Source organism: Siphateles boraxobius, unplaced genomic scaffold (assembly GCF_051911475.1).
Source record: "Siphateles boraxobius isolate OS27281-9 unplaced genomic scaffold, OSU_SipBor_1 32, whole genome shotgun sequence".
NCBI lineage: Eukaryota > Metazoa > Chordata > Actinopteri > Cypriniformes > Leuciscidae > Siphateles > Siphateles boraxobius.
In genome coordinates, this window is record NW_027508942.1 from 6167335 (window position 1) to 6188641 (window position 21307).

The 21307-nt window shown below is 39.8% G+C and overlaps 1 protein-coding gene and 1 long non-coding RNA gene across 2 annotated transcripts in view; one reads left to right on the top strand and one right to left on the bottom strand.

Annotated features, from left to right (window-relative positions):
• The first annotated feature begins 2 nt into the window (after positions 1 to 2).
• LOC143700936 (uncharacterized) lies at positions 3 to 19743 on the top strand. The gene is made up of 3 exons (XR_013189682.1): positions 3 to 204; positions 5192 to 5449; positions 19533 to 19743. It is a non-coding gene; the product is annotated as an uncharacterized LOC143700936 (long non-coding RNA).
• The window catches only part of fgf7 (fibroblast growth factor 7), a 29810-nt gene continuing 19239 nt past the window's right edge, over positions 10737 to 21307 (bottom strand). The window contains exons 3-4 of the mRNA XM_077194711.1: positions 12068 to 12174; positions 10737 to 11929 (exon numbers count right to left, since the gene is read on the bottom strand). Coding sequence (XP_077050826.1) covers positions 11714 to 11929; positions 12068 to 12174 — 323 coding nt within the window. The 3' untranslated portion in view covers positions 10737 to 11713. The remainder of the gene's footprint in view (positions 11930 to 12067; positions 12175 to 21307) is intronic.

A 21307-nucleotide genomic window follows, 5' to 3' on the forward strand; every position in this document is an offset into this window, starting at 1 on the left:
CCACACGCTCCACACACTGTAAAACAGATGACAACAATCCCACGTGTGCACTGCGCACCGGAAACACTCACGCGCTTCGAGGAAGCCGGAAGAGCGGCGGGCGGTTGCCTAGCAACAGACTATTGTTTGCTTGAGATCATGGAGAAACAGACGGATAAGAAGAATATTTGCTCCCTGGATGAATTTATTCAAGCTCAAGAACTGGTGGGTTCAAATGATTATTTAGCAGAATAAAGTAGCTAAGTTAACTATAGTTATGTATGTGTGTGTCATTAATGGATAATTTTCAGTCTCACGATTTCGCGCCAAAACTTCTGGGGTGAGTCTAAACAAGTCCTCAGAGAATCAATATATATATATATATATATATATATATATATATATATATATATATATACAATGGAGAGTGTGTTTGTTAACCTGCTTGTGAACTCCGAATTTCTGTTTATTTCATTTACTGTAAGAAATTGATGCACTAAATCAGCTTTTGGTCGTGTTTGTCCCAGTTTTGTCTGTGACAGGCCCAGCAAAGCGCAATCTTGAGTGATTATTCCAAGTACTTTTTTATTATTAATGCTTAAAACAATACACAAATAATAACAGATAACAACATAATAAAAAAAAAATGGGGGAATAAGATTATTCCAAGTACTTTTTTTTTTTTTTTTTTTTTTACTTTATTGTGCCTGCTTGTGGTTTTTTAAACTTTATATAGGCTTCAAAATGTATACATTTAGGATTAACTTGTAAAGATTATCTTGATAGACAAAACGTGTAAGGGTCATTATTCCAAGCACTCCTCGCTGCAGACTGTAGAGCGGTGACGTCACGTATCACGTCACGAATGTACGTCATATATGTGTTACCACGCATGCGCCATATCGCCGTGACAACACGTTAAAACGCATGCGCAAATTTGACATAATATTTTTAAAAAATGTTAATATATTAAAAAAAAATTTAAGTAATAATGAAAGCAGCAAAAAGGAGTACAGCGCAAATCCATAGTTTTAACTATGCCTGATCCAAGGTAAACATAAGGAATATAATATTGTGTAATATCTGTGTAGTATTTTATTTAGCCTAAAATTTATTTTGACATTCTGTTGCACTTCACTGTGTAAATTACAAAATTGCTGTAAACATTATTGGCACCTTATATATCCATCCATCTCCATCCGCTTATCCGGGGTCGGGTCGCGGGGGCAGCAGCTCTAACCAGCCACATTAACCAGCTCTGACTGGGGGATCCCGAGGCGTTCCCAGGCCAGTGTGGCGATATAATCTCTCCAACTAGTCCTGGGTCTTGCCCGAGGTCACCTCCCAGCTGGGAACACCTCCCTAGTGAGGCGTCTAGGAGGCATCCTTACCAGATGCCCAAACCACCTCAACTGGCTCCTTTCGAAGCAAAGGAGCAGCGGCTCTACTTTGAGGTCCTCGCGGATGGCTGAGCTTCTCACCCTATCTCTAAGGGAGACACCAGCCACGCGCCTGAGGAAACCCATTTCGGCCACTTGTACTCGCAATCTCATTCTTTCGGTCATGACCCAGCCTTCATGACCATAGGTGAGGGGAGGAACGAAAATTGACCGGTAGACCCTTTCGTCTCAACGGTGCAATACCACCCCCGCTGCTCTGATTCTCGGGCCAATCTCCTGCTCCAGTCTCCCCTCACTCGTGAACAAGACCCCGAGGTAGTAGAACTCCTTCACTTGGGGGTAAGGACTCATTCCCTACCTGGAGTTGGCACTCCACCGGTTTCCTGCTGAGAACCATGGCCTCAGATTTAGAGGTGCTAATCCTCATCCCAACCGCTTCACACTCTGCTGCGAACCGATCCGGTGAGAGCTGAAGGCCACGGACCGATGATACCATCAGGACTACATCATCCGCAAAAAGCAGTGACGAGAAACCCTAAGCCCACCAGGATTGACATCCTGTCCATGAATATCACAAACAGGATTGGTGACAAAGCGCAGCCCTGGCGAAGGCCAACCCTCACCTGGAAAGAGTCCGACTTACTGCCGAGTACTCGGACACAGCTCTCGCTTTGGATGTACAGGGATTGGATAACCCTGAGACGGGATCCCCACCCCATACTCCCGCAGCACCTCCCACAGTCTCTCCCGGGGGACCTGGTCATACGCCTTCTCCAGATCTACAAAACATATGTAGACTGGATGGGCATACTCCCAAGCCCACTCCAGGATCCTTGTGAGAGTAAAGAGCTGGTCCGTTGTTCCACGGGCCAGGACAAAAAACCGCATTGTTCCTCTTCAATCCGAGGTTCGACTATCGGCCGAACACCTTGGAGTAGACTCTACCAGGGAGGCTGAGAAGTGTGATACCCTTGTAATTGGCAATCACTCTCTGGTCCCCTTTATTCTTATTTTAATCATTCCTCTTTAATAGTTAATAATTGTTAATTTAGGCTATTATAAAACATGTATTCCAATAAAGTAGTTTGAAGTTAAACCAACTACTTACAGTACATTGTCAATCTCTGTATCCAATATTATGCATGCCAACTAAAAAAAACAAACTCATAACAGTGATAACCTTTATTTCAAAACAAAGATGATAATTGTGTAACAGAAATATGTACACATACAGATAATCACATACATATCTGCACATCAACAGACAAACACACACACGCAACTCAGCTTGAAATTCCCCTCCATCATTGAAAAAACAATATTGAATCATTTTGAAGAAAGGCATTAACATAGTACAGAGTCATACAAGAAATTTCTGTTTAAAATATTTTAAACATATTATAGGAAGATGTTAGACAAAGATATGTTTGAGTGTAATTGGCTTTGTCTGTAAAGTACCCAAGAAAATTACTTTGTTTATGAACAACATAAACTAGTTTATGGTTCTTTAGGTTGGCTTGAGAAAGCCTGAAGTTGGAAATAGCTTTAAAAGCTTGAAGTTCAGTTTGAAGTTCAAAGTAGTTTTCAAGCTAAAAGTTTGAAAACTAAAAGTCTATCAGACACAGACAGATATGGATAGATGGATAGATAGGAAGAACAGATATGGATAGATTGCACCGTTACTACACTGTAAAACACCCTTGGTTTGTTGACCCAGGTCTCACAGAATGGACAGTGATATTTATCACAACATGAGCTGCATTGATTTATTTAAACGCTTTCTAAGGACACTAACATGCATCTAGAAATGAACATCAAAAATCCAAGTTAAGGTTTGCTTTATGCTATATCTGACATTTACAGGGTTTCTGCCAGTCACATGAAAGATTTCCTTTAACTCCTTTTTACGAGTAAAGAAAATTTCTTGAATAAATTGAAGGGAACTCAATACATTAATATGCTCTCTAAATGATGAAAAAAAACTAAGGAGAATCACAATGAGTTTTATTTTAGCAAAATACAATGTTCAGCTCCAATACTTTTAAATTAATTTTACCACAAATGTATTTATCATAACTTACAGTACATACACTACATTCAGGAATGTAACTTTTACACTTTGATCTGATACTGAGGAATAACATTTCTTTTGCGATGCATGCAACAATCAACTACATGACTTCATTAAATTAAGTCTTTCTGCTCTATTTGAAGACATCTTTCAAGCCTTAATCTGTTTAAAGGCGAATTAAGACTTTTACATATAATTTTAAGACTCGCTGAAACCCTGTCTTTTTGAATGCCAACATATATCATAAAACATGTCATAATTTTTTTTAAAATCTAAAACGTTTATGACGTGCTCTATGGCATGTCTTACAATTAAAAGCTGTTAACACAAAAAGCACAATTTTTAAAACCGCGTAAATAATGCTTATTGACTTCGAATCCATCGGCGGAAGTGGTTGAAGTGAACCGCGCGTGCGCCCATGCGTATTTTAAACGGACGATACTTCATACTTTGCGCATGCGTGGTAACACCTACGTGACGTCACTGACATCAATATATATTTATATCTGCAGAGTTTTTAAAATCTAATTTAAGACATTAAAAGACCTGATATATAAATTAAATATCATGTTAGCAGGTAAAATTACTGTAAAAACGACCATTTAAACAACTTTACAATTTAAATAATACATGTTTTCATACGTTTTATAATATGATTAACCTCACATTTAAACCTCAGTCTTTAAAAGTTTTTTTTAGAAAATGGACAGGACAAAATGATATATTATTATATTTATATTAATTTAAAGTATAATGGACCTCGTGAAATTGACAATTCAACACGTTTCCCCTTCAGATTCTCATGAGTAAAAAAATAAAAAGACAGATTAAAAACATTATATAAAGTGATGCAAAGTATGTATACGTCATGGTAGTATTTGTTCCTATAACTTAGGCTAGTTTTATATTGAATGATGCATTTTCATGAAAATAATATCACAGTGCAAAACATATTGGCCTTATTTTGTAATGCAAAATTTAACTATTTTAAATATAAATAAAAAACATAAAAACCTCTTTGGATTTTGGGTAGACATGTGACATTATCATGAGTTTTTGAGATCCATTGTACATTAAGACCCGTTCACACCAGGAATGATAACTATATTAGTGTCCACAATATTGTTCTGGGTCATGCCGAGAACATAGATACCCATTTTACCATAGTCGGCCAAACTTCCTGTTCGCCATTTTGATTTTCTTTAAAAAAACCTACTTTTTCAAGCTCTGCCTAGACCGTTTGTGTTCATTAAATATAGCATTTTATGACAAAATAAATAAAAAAATAACCGATACATGAAAATTGGGTATCGTACGACTCAGCAGCTGCACTGGATCTAATGGTCCTAACGGTTCAGAAGTTACAAGGAAAAATGCAAATTTTTCATTTCTCCTGACCACCAGGTGGCACTGTGTCGAAACTGTGCAGGTTGCCTCAGGTCATGGTTGTCAAAACACACACCAAATTGGGTCTGAATACATTAAAGTGTTGTGGAGATATAGCCTCACGTTCATTTTGGCGTGCGATTTGTTTGTGCGTTATTCAAGAACGTTTTGACAAATCAACTTAAATTCCATACATTTTTGTCAGCAAGATGATTTGGTCCAATTTTTGTGAAAATCTGAGCAATGGTCTAGGTAGGAGGAGTTTGAAAATGTAGGTTTTATGGAAAATTCAAAATTGTGGAAACATTTTTATAAAATTTGTGCCAAAATTGCTTTAATACACCATTTGTTTCAGGTTGATTGGCCAGTGACGTGTGAGGAGAATCTGGACGAGTCTTCCTCTCATCTCTACAGTCACTCTGGAGAAATATATGACGATCTCAAAGCCAGAGTCCCTTTTCCGTCTGAATCCCTGCAAAAAGACCTGCAGAGGCTTTGGATTAAACTGAATCTCCAGAACTCAATCTTTTCCCGGGAATCTGGAGCTCTTGCCGTCTGTGTGGAAACGTCTGTTTAAACTTCACACAGTCTGACTCTGCACGATCATTTGGCAGTGAGTAAATGAACCGTTAGCATTTAATCCGTTTAGTTTGTCTCCATCTGTTTGTGGTGAGGATGATTGAGGCTGTTTGGCGGGTCTCAGCAGATTCAGATGAAGACAATAACACACTGATGTGAGACGAGTGATACAAGATCCTCTTGACTCCATCACAGATACAGAGATACATCCCATCAACCTCGATTAAAAAAAAACGCTTCCAAAAGTTTTTTTTTTGCAGCGATGCCATGGAAGAACTATTTTTGTTTTCCCAAAGAACCTTTCAGTGGTCATTTCTTTTTAGTGCAAAGAACTTTAAAGATTCCATAGATGTTAAATATTTTTTATGGAACCATAACTGTCGATAAAGAACTTTTCTATTTTTTCCCCTGTAGTCAATAATTTTATCACCAAAATTACATATTTAAATGTTTTTTTTCCTTGAAAAAAAATCTTCATGTCTTAAAATAGCTTGAATGTAACTCGACACCATTGCCTCATTTAGTATGCGAGGTTCGATGAATATGCAAATGAGCCCCGCCTCCACTCACTCACTCACTCACTCACTCAGAGATCCACTCGTTGACGATCACACGTTGATCTGATTGGTTACAAGGTAGTTTGTGACGTCAGAAACACCAGCGATTTCAAAACGTGTTTTTGAGACTGTCTTTGGTTCACTGCAGTTTTAAGGAGAAAATACTCAGCAATGCTGTCGACTTATGAATTTACACATGGTTTGTCTTAAAGCGTATTAAAAACACCACATAGACATAAACTAAAGCTGGATTTTCACCACAGGGGAACTTTAAACAAAATGATTGAAATGGCATAAAGCCAAGATCTACCAGCACTTCACTTCATCAGACTGATTATTAATGACACACAGAATTTATTATTTTTTTGTCACCTCTCTGAACGTCTGATATTATTGTTTCTCTGTCCATCTATGGATCCGTTACAGAGGTTTTGATCATTGTCTCAGCCGCAGACAAAGGAAAGCACAGGAGAACGTCATGGATGATTCTTCTGTTCGCTCAGGAATGATGAAGCTGAACTTTTCTGATGTTCGCATCAGATTTTATTACTATTCTTAAATGATTAATGACAATCAGTTGTTAAAGTCCCGCTGTAGTCAATAATTTTATCCCGTAAAACTCATCTTTGATCCCCAAAATGACATTTAAAAGTTTTTTCTTTGGAAACAATGTCTTAATGCCTTAAAATAGCTTGAATGTAAGTCGACACCCTTGCCTCATTTAGTATATGCGGTTCTATGAATATGTAAATTAGCCCCGCCTCCACTCACTCACAGCAGCTCAGCCCTAATGTTGTTTATATGTCTATGTGATGTTTTTAATATGCTTTAAGGCGAACCATGTGTAAATTCATAAGTCGACAGCATTGCTGAGTATTTTCTCCTTAAAACTGCAGTGAACTAGCCTAGAAATCTAGACGCACCCTAGCAGCAGCAAAAATTATTTTGCAGCCAGTGTGGTCTAGCAACTCTCCGTTTACTTTAGAGCTGGAAAAACCAGAAACTGGTCAGGCCAATCAGATCGTGTATAGAGTCGGCAGGCGGGCTTAAGATAATGACGACAGAGTTGCGATGGTTCACTGCTACTTGAAAACAAAGAATGGCGGCTGCTGCTGGCGAACAGCGGTCTTTCGATTCGGCTTTGGCTGCGACTCTGGAGGATTTGATGTTAAACTTTTCTTTGAAACAAGAACAAAGAAGCTGACTCTGACTCCGTCGCTCTGACTACGTCACCTTCTTCGTTGCTCTGGTTGGTTGTAGCGCTGTCCTATTGTGTGCAAAGGGAATTTGAAAGACAACCGTTTATCCCGCCCCTCGGATTGAGGAATGCCAATGGAGAGTTCCCAGACCTAATATCTTGATGTAGGACAGTCTCAAAAACACGCTTTGAAATCGCTGGTGTTTCTGATGTCACAAACTACCTTGTAACCAATCAGATCAACGTGTGATCGTCAACGAGTGGATCTCTGAGTGAGTGAGTGAGTGGAGGCGGGGCTCATTTGCAATGTCGAGTTACATTCAAGCTATTTAAAGGCATGAAGAAAATTTTTCAAGGAAAAAACGTTTAAATATGTAATTTTGGTGATCAAAGATGAGTTTTATGGTATACAATTATTGACTACAGAGGGACTTTAAAGCATTTTCTAGTGATGACATCAGATACTAGTCCTTGATAATGATTTAAACAAGCAGAAAGGCCAGTCGGCGCCCTCTGGAGGAGAAACTGCTCTGATCCTTGTACGAAAAATACGAATAAATAATTTTACCCAAATTCTTTTCCATTTTATTTATTAAATCATTAAAGGGTTAATTAAATGTTAATACATGTCTAATGTATGTATAATCAAGTGAAGTGGAAAAATTTTTCTTCATCTGTATTATTATCTGAAACAGTAATTATCTGACAGCTCAATGCAATGATCCTAAAAATAGGCTTCATTTTTGTCTTGGCAGAATATAATGTGTTTTTTCTTTCGATGTTGAAATGTGAGCCGGTCACGTCTCGAGGGATTTCCCCATATGTGTTCAATCTCTGTGTTGTTTTAGACTTTATCAGGTCTTAGCTCAGATTCAAAGCTTTGATAAAACTCAATCGACGTGTCCACAATTTACACTGCCAGAATCGCTCAGTCTTTCGATTTTATTTGGACTCAAACATGCTGAACTCATGTTATGTGCTGAAGGCTTTCAACCAACAAACTAACAAACAAACGCCAGATGAATTCGAGACACGTTTATCAAAGAGATACAGGACAAATAACTAGGACATTTTCATGGAATGACAAGTAATTCTGAGATTTGTTCACAGACACTGATGAAACACACTGATTATAAAGGTCCAGATGGATCCGAGCAAACCTTTTGTTTTATAAATCAATGATGTCGTTTTTAGTGTGAGGCCCGTGAGAGTCTGTTTACATTCAGAACATGTTACAAATTATACGCTAAAACCAACTTTGCGTGACTTGGCAGAAGTGCTCACCTTACTTTAACTGTGTTTAGGTCAGAGGAGGCTGTGTGTGTGTGTGAGGCAGTGAGTGTTTGTATGTGTCTCTCGTTCACCTCACAGGAATCATGTTTTGCTCAATCTTTCGAGCTTCTCTAACTGACTCCATCGATCAAGATAAAATGAGACAAGAAACAACATGTACACAAACACTGAGGACTGAGCAACACTACTTAGCAAATCTATATGACAATTAAGTATTGATTAGAGTAATTTATTGTGCTGTGTGGGTAAGAGTGTATCGTGATCGCTGTATAAATCGCTGAGTAGGGCTGCAGCTATCGATTCTTTTTGTAATCGATTAATCTAGCACTTGATCGATCGATTAATCGAGTAATCGGATAATTTTTTGTGTGTTTTTAAACAACTAAAACAAATAATGCATAACGAAAATGATGTGGCTGTAAAATGATCAAGCATTTGGCTTTTATTTCTCAAAAAACAAAAAAAAAAACTTATTCCAACTCCAACATTTGGCTCCAAAACTAGGCCTATTTATTGCAATTTTTACCCATTTAGTATAAGTGCCAACAATGTTCTATGCTCAATTACTTTGGTAGCCAATTAAAATGTCTTCCCCGGGCGTCGCGAATGACGCGAACGTCTTCCGCGCACGTTGAAAAATTTGAACTCGAGCGAATGTTTAAGCGTCTAACTAGACGCGATAGACGCGTATTTGACGCTCTATTCGCGTTCGGTGTGTTATGTTTCAGTGACGCTTGGTGAGAGCATGGAGTGGATGTTTTCAGTTCAGATTCTGAATCATTGAAGTCGTACTGTTGTGGTATGCCAGGTCTACTTCGCAGTACACACATTGCACCTTGTTCTCTTCCTTTTTAAGTATGTAATGATCCCAAACTTTAGACATTCTCTGCCGTTTATGGACATCTTTACTCTCCGCCATCGTGCCAAATACATTCAAAATGTATCACGCGCTATAGTATAGATCCGCGTATAGTGAATTAAATTTTACATGGGAATTTAACGAGGCTTCGAGGCAGAGTTTTTGCCTCGAGGAATTTTTGTAATCGAGTAACTCGAGGAATCGTTTCAGCCCTATCGCTGAGTAACGATTATTTTGCTAGATGTAACAGGAAGGAATGGAAGCTCATTTCAGCCACATAAAGAAAAAAATCATGCTTTTGTAAATAATAATTACAACCTTAAAAATTTAAAGAGATTTAAAAAAAATTACAAAAAGTTGAAATTGACAAGTCGAAATTGTCACAATAATGAGATTAAAAATCTAAATTATGACAGTCATAAATATACCAAAATCGAAATTATGACACATTAAATCATAATTTTGGCCAAAAATTAGGAATGGTATTAATAAGTCATAAATATGAGATTAAACAGTTGAAATTATGAGATAACATCGGAATTGAGTTTCTGTGATAATTTTATCTAAAAAATGTGTCTGTTTTATGTCATAATTTCAAATTAGTATGTCATAATTATTGTTTTTTTCTTATATAAAAACAGGGAATTTTACTCTGTGAAATAAACGAAAAGGTCCCTGTCGATCACGGTGGTTTGTTTGACATCATCATTATGATGATCAGTATTCAGTAACTTAATTTCTTAAGATTATTTTTTTCCCAGCCGGTGTGACAGGAAATAAGATAAACGCAGTAAAGCTGATCATCTGAGTGGATGAAGGTGAACGTCTCAGATCACGCCACTCCAAAGAAAGGTACATAGATATTTTATTGAGATTGATCTATAATCATATAAAACCTCATATTTCACTTAGTATTCTAGCAGCAAAAAATAAACTCCTGCGATCTCTGTGCAAGTTTTTTCAGCATAGCCATCCGGAATACAGTTGATTATTTTAGAGCCAGCAACACACACACACATACATACATATATATATATATATATATATATATATATATATATATATATATATATATATATATCATAAATAACACACAACAACACATGGACACAATCACATTAAAACACGAAGGGATTGTGTGGAAATGATACGTTCAGACTCACATGTCAAAGACATTTCAGCTTAATGTGTTTGACTAATGAAAGTGTCTCTATATGAAGGCTGATCAATAATTAAAAGGAAAGTCGTTTATGAATGAGTAATGGAATATTGTGAAGACAAACGTGATTTCTTAGAATGAGTCAATCGCATGTAATTGCAAATAATGCCAAAAATTAAGTAAGGGAACTGATTTTCTCATTGAAATGAATACAAGAATGGAATGTTTCTAAATGAAAAGCAAAACTCCTCCGGATGAATGTTGATCGTTCATATAAATCCATTGCAGTGTTTATTCGATGTTTTCACTCTTAATGGCTCTAATGGTCATGAAAGTGCGGTGAACAGAAACATAGACCCTCTAAAAAATATAAAAATAGTTTTATCTCAAAACACAGATGACTATTTATAGCTGTTGTTTACATGAGCCCAAAACATTTTCATATATAAACCCAGTGCTGGTGGCGTTTCACCAACGTCTTCTCGGCATAGAAAGAAAGAAAGCATTAATGTTTTATTGCACTGTAAACCCGAATAAGTTGGAAAGACTCAAATAATTTGAGGTAATCAGTTACATCAATTTTTTTAAGTTAAAATTGTTTACGTTTAAGTAAGCAAAACTTGCAGATTTTTATTTTGTACTCATACATTTTAATTGCTCTTAACTTGAAATATTGAATTGTCTATCTAACTTAATTCATACATAATTTAAATGTATCATATAATCTCAATTTATATTTTTAGTAGTGGAAACTTGGCTAGCTTTAACCAGCTAATTCAATAAATGCTACATTGCTAAATGGTAACACAATGCTATGATAGCAGATATAACACGTAAACTAGCATAATAAAACATTAAACATTACTAAATCTCCCACTTGACATTAATCTGGTCGCATTATATAACGCTTAATTTGAGCATTTTCTCTCCATTTTGAATGTCTTGGTAAAGCATCCTGGGAAATATAAATCAAAACTTAGTTTCATTTCAAGTTGAGGTTATCTAAATTAAAATAAACAAGATCATAAAACTCAACCTAACCCTCTTACTTAAAATGTGTCAGTTTTGTGAACTCAAAAGAAGAAGAAAGTTCTAAATACTCATAAAAGTTAATTTGATGGAACTAATTTGTATAATTTGAGTTGGCTCCACTCATTATTCATTATTTTGAGCGTTCGGGTTTACAGTGTGATAAAACATACTTCATACTGACAGTAATCCCGCATGCATCTTCACGCCAGCTTCTTCTCGTCTTCCCTGCACTTTCGAGGGATGAAGTGAGAAGTGATGCTTTCTCTCCTCGTCTTCTTTCCTTTCAGCGGCCGGCCGTTTTTCGACATGGCGATGAACATCTCTTTTCCGTCTTTAGTCTTTCTGACAGATGCGTATGCTGTGTAGTAGTTCTCTAAAAACACTTCTTTGAAGTTGCAGCTGTCGTTGTAGTCTTTCTGTTTCGGGAAAGGAAAGAACAGGGACGACACGACCTTAATTCGCTGTAAAAGTTGCTATATTTACTCTTAAAAGCATGAGAATGCATTAGCTGGAATCAGATTAAAAGATGTGTTTGCAGGACGAATGGGTTTTACTTTGCCCTGTAACATTCCGGTTCGGTTCATGGAAATATAATACTGGCTCTTCAGGCCTTTTATGGCCAACACGCCTCCCTCAGAAACCGTCCTGATCTCCAGAACACCTGAAACACAGACAGCGGATCAGCCTGAGCGTTTGAAGAACGGCTTCAGGTTCTTCTGGGCCAAATTTGCCTTGGAAAGACGTTGTTTAACCCTTTGCTGCTCTTTATTTAGGGGGTATTTTAAAAATGTAAACATAAAATGCACAGATTTTTTCTTTTTGGGTACAATCTACTAATCAGACACACAGCAATGATGGGGTTAATGGGAAAAAAAAATAGAAAAATTAGAAAAAAAAATCTATGGACCATATAATTTAGGGATCACTCTCGATCAAAAGTGGCCAAACACCTCAAATGTAACTTTTTTTTCTCCCAGTATAATCTATTTGGTAACACTTTACTTAAAGCCCTAATATACATTATAATATGTTATATCTTTTCATAAATAATTATATAAAATGCATTATAATATTTGCAGATTCTGAAATTGGATGTTTGTCATGTTTTATTACATTATACTTTGTAAAGCTGTGTTGAATGAATAGATTAGTATTATTATTAGTATTATTATAACTGTGGTTACAATTAGAGTCCATACAATGCATTATAATGTGCATTACATGGCATAATTACGGCATTAAAAATACTTTTTTAATAGTGTGTTAATAAGTGTTATCGTGTATTTTTGTTGAATAATATTTTTTATTTATTCCTTTGCATTTTAAGGGAATGTTAGGATACTAAGTGATATCTATGCAATAATTATGATCTTCCCCCTACAATTTTTACAATACAATAATAATGATTTAGTCCATATATATATATATATATATTATTTTTTTTCGTAATTATTTTTCAATATTTTTTTCTGTTTTTTTGTGTGTTTTTTTGCATCTTGGCTGATTTGAAGATTGTACCCTAAAAAATTTTTTTTCTTTTTTTTCTTGTTTATTTATTAGAAAAAATTCTATGGACTAAATAATTGAATTGTATTGTGAAAGGGGGGGGGGGTCATAATTATTGCATATATATTACTTACTACCCTAACATTCCCTTAAAATGCAAATTATTAAATAAAATATATTATTCAACAAAACTATATTATACTGCGAGGACAAAATTACTTTAGTGGTGTTTGGCCACTTTTGAGCGTGAGGAGTGTGTGTGTGTGTGTGTGTGTGTGTGAGCGCGTGTGTGTGTGTGTGTGTGACCCCTAAATGAAGAGCAGCAAAGGGTTAAACAACTTCCATTCAAGGCTAATTTGGCCTCAAAGTATAATTATTATTACATATTTCTATGGTTATGATTGACTATTTTTAAGGAACATTTAACCTTTTCGAATCATGTCCAGAATTTTTTTTGTGTGTTCACATAGCAAATATCATCAAATGTCATAACATTCAGATGAAGTGCAAAAATAAAACTAAATTAAAACTTTTTTTTTTGCTCTAAAGTGACTGAAAAGCACCAGAGTGGTTAATAAATGACCTAAATAACATTTAATTTAGTAGTAATTAGGCTTTATTTGAGGTGGTGGATATTTTTCCACTCAAATTATTCATTTAATTTATGATTTAAATGTGATGCGTGTCATTTTTAGGGTTTAAAATACCACCTAATATGACAGTGGAACTTTATTTGTTTTATTTTTTCTGTTTAATGACACACTTCACCTTTCGAAATCCATTTCTATAAAGGAAGCAGTTTAATTTCTTTAAGACCGTAACTGCAGATTGAACATCAGTGTGAGATGATTCGATGAACCGTGAGTTAAAACTCGACGAGCTTCAGTTGTGTTTCATAATCAGATCTTTCACAGCTGAAGGCATGTTCGTTACGCTCCAGTTTAATTCAGAAACAGACACTACTCTTGTCGTCTTAAACTCTGTGGGTGTGTGTGAGTTGTGTAAGGACACTCAACTACATGTGTGTGTGTGTGTGTGTGTGTGTGTGTGTGTCTGTAAGTGTGTGAGAGCTCTTACGGTATAATACGCTGCTGTCACGACAGAACCTCAAAACGCGTCTGCTTTTCTCTCCCTCTTTCTCTCCTTCCCTCACTCATGTCTTGCAGTGTGTGTAAGCAGTGTGTGTAAGCAGTGTGTGTGTCTTGCTGTGCGTGCAGTTGTCGGCCACATCTGGCTTTATCAATTTTTCTTCTTTTCATCGCCAGCTGATGTAATCATTCTCCCTCTGGAGCAAAGATGCATGGTGTCACGCCAACTTTTTTTCTCGTACAAAAAACAAAATAACTAATAACCAAACATGCTTCAAGCTGATGTTGTATATGTATAACATCAGCTTCAAACAAGTTTGGTGTAAACAAAATCATTAATTTTAATATCAATGGTCTTACCATAATCCCAAATTTACATTACATAACAAAAAGTTTTAGTAACACTTTGTTACATGTTACATATATTTACCATTGTAATAAATTATGCATAATTACATGCACATATAAATCTACCCTAATCCTATTGTCACGGTAGATGTATTCGCTGGTTCCTTCTAGTCTTGTGTTTATGTTGTTGTATGAGTGCACGTGTGCAAGGGGCGTGTCTGTATGTCATTACCTGATCCACTCCAGCTGTTCATCATTACAATCACCAGCTGCAGTTCATCTCACCACGCTTCTTAAACTCACCGCTGTTCTCTCACCTTTGTCAGATCGTTGTTTGATGTTCCCCTGTCTTCTGGTTCGTGTTCCTGCCTGGTGTTTCCTGTTCGTCGTCTTCCGTGTGGATTTGGATCGTCTCACCGTTTGTCTGCACGTCACCGGTATTGACCATCGAAGTCCCTGCGTCACCTATCTCCACCTGGCTCACTGCACCCTGGACTTGTGTGTTTTGTGCTAAAATAAATATTGTATCATACTCGCGATTGCTTCCTGTGTTTCTGCTTAACATGACAGAACGATCTGACCATGGTATGGAAGCAGCGAGCGCCTCGTCATCCTCACTCGAAGAGTTCATCCATCACAGCATCCGTAGAATGGACTCGCAAGAGAAGGAGATTGGAGATACGGGCCGTGCAGTTCAAGCCCTGGTGACGCAGGTGTCCGAGCTCACCCAGCAGATCCAGCGCCTACGACCTCCCACTGCGCCACCCACACCGGCCGTTCCTCCCGCATCATCAGGAAGCCCCTCCCAGTCAGAACCCCGGCTACCCACCCCAGAGGCATACTCAGGTGAACCGTCATTTTGTAGAGCCTTTTTGACTCGATGTTCTATGCACTTTGCCCTGCAACCTCACACTTTTCAGACCGAGCAAGCCAAAGTGGCGTTTGTGCTCACGCTATTGACTGGGAGAGCGGCACTCTGGGGAACGGCGGTGTGGGAAAACCAAAATCCATGCTGTGCCTCGTTCCAGACCCTCGCCGCCGAGATGAGACTGGTTTTTGACCGTGCGGTCACTGGAAGAGAGGCGGCCAGAACATTGGTCGAGCTACGGCAGGGAAGAAGATCAGTGTCCGAGTTTTCCATCGAGTTCCGGACCTTGGCGGCAGAGTGTGGATGGAACGAGGAGGCGCAGTGGGACATGTTCCTGCATGGGCTGGCTGACCACGTCCAGAAGGAGATCTACGCCCTGGATCTTCCCACTACCCTCAACGGACTCATTGATCTGGCCCTGCGGGTGGACGCTCGGCTGTCCAGAGTCGAGCGTCGAGCCACGCCCACCCGCACACTTGAGGCAGCCAACGGGCTACGATCCAGCGGCAGGGACGTGGTCAGCCCCGTCTACGATCACGAGCCCATGCAGGTGGGTCGAGCTCGGCTTTCCCGGGAGGAGAGGGAGAGGCGGAGGTCCCAGGGCCTTTGCCTGTACTGCGGAGGAGCCGGACACTACGCCTACAACTGTCCGGTAAAAGGCCCAGCCCGATAGTAAACATGAGGCTACTATCGGGTGGGATCTCCGCCAGGAAGACCTCATCCACGACAAGATCTACCTCCACCCTCCTCTCGGTAAGACTAAGATGGTCAGTCCACCAGCACGATTGTCAAGCACTGTTGGATTCGGGGGCCGAAGGTAATTTCATGGACCATAATTTTGCACGCAGATTTCAGATTCCCATCAAACCCCTCCCACAGCAGATTGCAGTTCATGCACTCAACGGACAAGAACTTCCCACCATCTCATTATCCACTGAAGAAATCACTCTCATCACCTCTGGCAATCACTCGGAAACTATTTCATTTTTTATTCTGGATTCACCCCTGGCACCCGTTGTTCTAGGACACCCATGGCTCATTCAACACAACCCCCGAGTGGACTGGATACATAGATCTGTGCTGGAGTGGAGTCAGGAATGTCATAGGTCTTGTCTCGTCTCTGCTTGTTCGTCTGTACCTGTTTCTGTGTTTCAGGAGGAAGCAGGGGATTTGTCTAACGTGCCCGCGGAGTATCTGGACCTGAAGGAAGTGTTCAGTAAGTCTCGTGCTGCTTCTCTCCCTCCGCATCGTCCCTACGACTGTGCAATAGATTTACTCCCAGGTAAGTCTCCGCCTAAGGGCAAGTTATATTCGCTTTCGATTCCTGAAAGAGAGGCTATGGAGAAATATATTTCTGATTCTCTAGCAACCAAGTTCATTCGCCCTTCCTCTTCTCCAGCGGGGGCGGGGTTTTTTTTTGTGGGGAAAAAGGATGGTTCTCTGCGACCTTGCATTGATTACCGAGGGCTGAATAACATCACGGTAAAGAATACTTATCCTTTGCCGTTGATGTCTTCAGCCTTCGAGAGGTTGCAGGGAGCATCCATCTTCACCAAATTGGACTTACGTAACGCTTATCATTTGGTCCGCATCAGGGAGGGTGATGAGTGGAAGACTGCGTTTAACACCCCTAGGGGGCACTTTGAATATTTGGTCATGCCGTTTGGGCTGTCCAACTCCCCAGCAGTTTTCCAGGCACTGGTCAATGACGTGTTGCGAGATATGATCGATCAATTCATATATGTCTACCTGGATGACATATTGATTTTTTCTGCATCTCTCCAGGAGCATGTGCAGCACGTCCGACGAGTGCTTCAGAGGTTGCTAGAGAATGGGCTTTTTGTCAAGGCGGAGAAATGCGATTTTCATGCACAGTCTGTTCCTTTTTTAGGATACATCGTGTCGTCTGAGGGGATGCGGATGGACCCTGAGAAGATTAAGGCTGTGGTGGATTGGCCAAGTCCAGATTCCCGCAAGGCCCTGCAGAGGTTTCTGGGGTTCGCCAATTTCTACCGGCGATTCATTCGCAACTTCAGCCAGCTGGTCGCGCCTCTGACTGCCTTGACCTCCCCCAGAACTGCGTTCAGGTGGTCCGACACAGCCGAGACTGTGTTCAAGAAACTCAAAGGCCGCTTTGTTTCAGCCCCCATTCTAATTACCCCTGATTCATCACGTCAGTTCGTGGTGGAGGTCGACGCATCAGAGGTGGGAGTAGGGGCGGTGTTATCTCAGCGTTCACCTGTAGACGACAAGATGCATCCTTGCGCGTTTTTGTCCCATCGTTTATCTCCAGCCGAACGTAATTACGACATTGGTAATAGAGAGTTGTTGGCAGTCAAGTTGGCGTTGGAGGAGTGGCGACACTGGTTAGAAGGGTCGGGGGTACCTTTTATCGTCTGGACTGATCATAAGAACCTCGAATATATCAGAACTGCTAAAAGATTGAACTCCAGGCAGGCTCGGTGGGCACTTTTTTTCGGTCGTTTTGATTTTTCTCTCCAATATCGTCCGGGTTCTAAGAACATCAAACCCGACTCACTTTCTCGTATATTTGATTTTTCCGGTCGCCCGTCCACTCCCGAGTGTATTTTACCCGAAACCGTATTTGTTTCAACACTCACATGGGAGGTCGAAGCGAAGGTCAAAGAGGCCTTGGAAGGGGTAACGCCTCCGCCCGGGTGTCCACCGAACCGATTATTTGTGCCGGAGGGCTTACGGTCTGACGTTATCCACTGGGGTCACAGCTCCAACGTAGCTTGTCATCCAGGAATTAATCGCACTGGATTTCTAGTCAAGCAACGATTCTGGTGGCCACTTATGGCTCGTGACATTCGCGATTTTGTTTTGGCTTGCTCTGTTTGTGCCACGGGTAAGTCTTCCAATCGACCTCCAGATGGGCTACTTCAACCGCTGCCGGTGCCTTCGAGACCTTGGTCCCATATCGCTCTAGATTTTATTACCGCCCTCCCACCCTCCCAGGGTAACACAGTAGTTTTAACTGTGGTGGACCGATTCTCGAAGGCAGCACATTTCATTCCCTTACCCAAATTACCTTCAGCTAAGGAGACAGCGGCTACGGTCGTAGATCATGTCTTTCGGTTACATGGCCTCCCGATAGACGTGGTCTCCGACCGGGGACCCCAGTTCGTGTCCAAATTTTGGCGAGAATTTTGTAGATTACTGGGGGCGACGGTTAGTCTGTCATCTGGGTTTCATCCCCAGAGCAATGGTCAAACAGAGAGAGCCAACCAAGATTTGGAGAGAATGTTGCGATGTTTGGTTTCCAGAAATCCTTCGTCTTGGAGTCAACAACTGTCTATGGTGGAGTACGCACACAACACGTTGCCAGTGTCAGCGACGGGCCTATCTCCGTTTGAGTGTAGTGTAGGTTACCAGCCACCAATTTTTCCCAGTCTGGAATCCGAGGTTGCGGTTCCCTCCGCTCACGCCTTTGTCCAGAGGTGTCACCGCACCTGGACTAGAGCCCGGGAGACTCTACTCCAGGTGGGGGCGCGCACCAAGGCCAAGGCCGATCGCCACCGGTCAAAGCCTCCCGTATACGTCGTTGGTCAAAAAGTGTGGCTCTCAACTAAGAACATTCCTCTTCGCACCGTTTCTAATAAACTTGCTCCCAAATTTATTGGCCCGTTTCCTGTCACCAAGATTATTAGTCCGGTGGCAGTCCGCCTCAAACTACCTCCTGCGTACAGGAGGGTTCATTCCGTGTTCCATGTATCTAAAATCAAGCCCGTTTTTCATTCTCACATTAATCCGCCTGTCCCGGTTCCTCCCCCACCGCGGCTCGTAGATGGGGAGACCACATATTCGGTCAACCGTATTCTGGACTCTAGGCGGAGGGGACGCGGATTTCAGTACTTGGTGGACTGGGAAGGTTACGGTCCGGAGGAGAGAAGTTGGGTTCCTGCTAGGGACATCCTGGATCACTCCCTTATCGATGATTACAATCGGCAGGTAAGGGAGTCTGAGAACGCCAGGAGGCGTTCTTAGGAGGAGGGGTACTGTCACGGTAGATGTATTCGCTGGTTCCTTCTAGTCTTGTGTTTATGTTGTTGTATGAGTGCACGTGTGCAAGGGGCGTGTCTGTATGTCATTACCTGATCCACTCCAGCTGTTCATCATTACAATCACCAGCTGCAGTTCATCTCACCACGCTTCTTAAACTCACCGCTGTTCTCTCACCTTTGTCAGATCGTTGTTTGATGTTCCCCTGTCTTCTGGTTCGTGTTCCTGCCTGGTGTTTCCTGTTCGTCGTCTTCCGTGTGGATTTGGATCGTCTCACCGTTTGTCTGCACGTCACCGGTATTGACCATCGAAGTCCCTGCGTCACCTATCTCCACCTGGCTCACTGCACCCTGGACTTGTGTGTTTTGTGCTAAAATAAATATTGTATTATACTCGCGATTGCTTCCTGTGTTTCTGCTTAACATGACACCTATAGTAAGTACATTATTATTACTTAGTACTTAAATATATAGTTACACTGTAACAATGACACCTTAAAATAAAGGGTAACCAAATAAAGTGTAACCCCAACACTTTACTTAAAGCCCTAATGTATAATACATTATTTATAACGTACATTATAATACGTTATATCTTTTCATAAATAATTATAACCAAAGTTAAAATGCATTATAATATTTGCAGATTCTGAAATTGGTTGTTTGTCATGTTTTAATGCATTATACTGTGTAAAGCTGCGTTCAATTAATAGATTAGTATTATTACAACTGTGATTACAATAAGAGTCCATGCAATGCATTATAATGTGCATTACAAGGCATAATTACGGCATTAAAAATACTTTTATAATACAGAAGGACTTAAGTAAAGTGTTATCGTATGCTTTTGTTGCATAATATTTGTTATTTATTATTTTGCATTTTGAGGGAATGTTAGGGTACTAAGTAATATTTATGCAATAATTATGATCTACCCCCCCCCCCCCCACCCCACACACACACACACACACACACACACACACACACACACAATTTTTACAATACAATTATTTAGTCCATTTTCTTTATTTTCATAATTATTTTTCAATTAACATTACTGTTTGTTTCTTTTTTGCATCTTGGCTGATTGGTACTAAGTAATATCTATGCAATAATTATGATCTATTACCCCCACCCCACACACACACACACACACATACACACATACATAAAGTGTAACCCAATTTTTTTATTTTTTTGACACTCTTGGAATGTTTTCAGTGAGTTGTTGTTCTTCCCGTCTGAGCGCTGTAAGTCCTGTAACGAAGGGAAACGAGCTATAAATACGCGCACCTGTTTCTCTTTACGCCTGTCACTCGCTCGTTACTGAGAAGAATCCACTGCAATCTGAGCCGCACGTTTCCTTCAGATTCAGTGCGAAACAATATCACAATATGGATTTTTTTAATATCCATATTTGAATGCACATAGTGTCACAGTGTGGGTTTTGTGTCTTGTTCCTTGTTCTTGTCTGTCATGTGATTCCCTGTGTGTCATGTGATCCTGCCATGTGTCTTGTCAATTGTTAATTGTCTGATCATTGTTCACAGGTGTTCCTTGTCTTGTAATTTGTTAGTGTATTTAAGCCCTCATGTTTTCCTGTCGTGGATTGAATGTTACGTGTGAATGTTTCTTGTCCAGGTTGCCTGTTGTTGTTCTTGTTCTAGTTTCTGTTTCATACCTTGTCATGCCTTTGTTTTGTTTTGTGTTTTATATTAAAGTTGCGTTTGGGTTCTCACCAGCTTGCTTCCAGTGAATTCAACCGTTACACATAGCAATTAATGTGCTATTGTTTCTGAATTAATTTAATTAAAGTTCGCTTCTTTAAATCTACTTGAAATGTCTCAATGTCGCTCTATATCTACTTAAAAAATGTTCACTGTTGCTCTATATCTACTTTAAATTTCTCAATGCCACTCTATCTCTACTTTAAATGTCTCAATGTCACTCTATCTCTACTTA